This window comes from Otolemur garnettii, unplaced genomic scaffold (assembly GCF_000181295.1).
Source record: "Otolemur garnettii isolate 467f Iridium unplaced genomic scaffold, OtoGar3 scaffold00051, whole genome shotgun sequence".
NCBI classification, from domain to species: Eukaryota; Metazoa; Chordata; class Mammalia; order Primates; family Galagidae; genus Otolemur; species Otolemur garnettii.
The window spans coordinates 9125465-9127333 of record NW_003852446.1 but is presented as its reverse complement, the minus strand read 5'-3'; the positions used below and the strand labels follow the sequence as shown (position 1 = coordinate 9127333).

General features: G+C 35.5%; 1 protein-coding gene across 1 annotated transcript in view; it reads left to right on the top strand.

The window, feature by feature from the left end:
* Positions 1 to 1869, top strand: part of ACOT9 (acyl-CoA thioesterase 9) — a 47236-nt gene that overhangs the window by 12516 nt on the left and 32851 nt on the right. Inside the window, exon 2 of the mRNA XM_003791911.3 lies at positions 1257 to 1354. Within this exon, the coding sequence (XP_003791959.1) occupies positions 1257 to 1354 (98 nt within the window). The remainder of the gene's footprint in view (positions 1 to 1256; positions 1355 to 1869) is intronic.

The window sequence follows — 1869 nt, the reverse complement described above, 5'->3', positions numbered from 1 at the left end:
AAAAAAAAAAAAAAGAATTATATTGCAGCCCATGTAATGACTGGATGACTAAAGTGTTAAATTAGCCAGCAAGAATGTACTCATATTTATATATTCTTTGGTATTAGATTAGGTAACTTGGCAAAAGGACAAGGATTTGTTTTAGCAGCACGTAAATGTGAAAACTACATGTAGATTTTACAAAATATTTATATTCAGAGACTTTCTCTGGATGCCGTCATTAGAGGAGAAATCCACAGGAGCTTGGACTTTATAGAAAACTAATAATATACTTTTTGGGGGTTAGTTTACTAGTTGGAATTAGTTAGAATTTACTGGTAATTTGAGCTAGAATGAGTCATAGTATCTGGGGTTCTTTTTTTTTTTTTTTTTTTGCAGTTTTTGGCCAGGGCTGGGTCTGAACCCACCACCTTCGGCATATGGGGCTAGCCCCTTACTCCTTTGAGCCACAGGTGCCACCCCGTATCTGGGGTTCTTTTCAATGCTTTTCCTTCTTCAACCGTGCTATCATATATTAGCTTGTTAATATCATATATGTGTTGCCCCTAATGCAATATTGTGTGGTTAGGAGTCATCACTTAGTGAACCAATATCAACTTATTTGGGGACAATAGATTAGGCACATTTGGGTAAATAGCTTTTATTTTATTCCTTTGGGGATCTGGAAAATTTTTGTGCAAGTCCAATAAATAACTTTCTTTGAGTCTGGAAAGGGCTAATTCAGTGTTCAAAGTGGATTTGGGTTAATCTTATTTATTGAGGAAATATTATGTGATAATAAAGAACAAAATAAATGTTCATAGTTAATTTGCTCAGTTGTTTACCAGATAGATTCTGGGCTTCTGAAGCTAATTAAATAGAGCTAGAATAAATCTATTAAACCTGGTTGATGTCTTTTATTTATTTTGTAGATAATTATGTAATTGGTTTCTGCTCTCAAGAAATATTTATTCTAGAGAGATGATTTATGGAGTGGCCTCATGTGTAAATATAAATACACTTGTGAAATGGTTACAGAGACGCCTACAAAACAATATATACTATGGTATGGCCAAACACTCTGGGAGGGAGGGTAGGTCTTTGGGGTTGCCACGAACGAAGCCATGGAACCTACTCTGAATGTGTTTTATCTTTCTTTTATAAAAAAAATCTCAGAATATTATGGGGGTACAAACATTTTGGTTACATAAATTGCTTTTGTATGGTTTGAGTCAAAGTTATGATGAGGTATCACAAGACTGTTTTATCTTTTATAGGGTTTGTGCCTTGAGCAAGGGGCTGCTTTCTCCTGGCAGAGGACTGAATCAAGGATTCCAGGACTCCAGGAAACAGGGAACCTTCCACATTCATGAAGGCAAGCATGGTGTTTACCTTTTATTCCTGTGTGGTGAAAAACCCTGTTTTACTTTTATTTGGGAGGCATATAGAACAATAGTTTAGGTGAAATGAGGCAAATTAAAGAGATATTTAAAAAAATAAAGATCTTTCATAAACATCTCATTTATAAAATGACCAGGATAGCTAGCTGCATAATAGCTTTGGGTAGCAATCCTATTCAGATTTTGAATGATTATTCTTAGGAGCCTGGGGACTAATTTCCTTTAGTTTTTTTAGAGGGACCCTGCTAATACATACTTAAAGTTAATTTCAATTACTAATGTGATACGAAAAGTATGGATTGTCTTTTATCAATTTAGGAGTACTCATTATAATTAAACCTATAATTTCTTTTAAGGGTCCAAATACATGTGTGTGCAGTGTATGTAAATAAAATTAAAAATTCTACTTTCCGGCTCGGCGCCTGTGGCTCAAGCGGCTAAGGCACCAGCCACATACACCTAAGGTGGTGGGTTCGAATCCCCAGCCTGG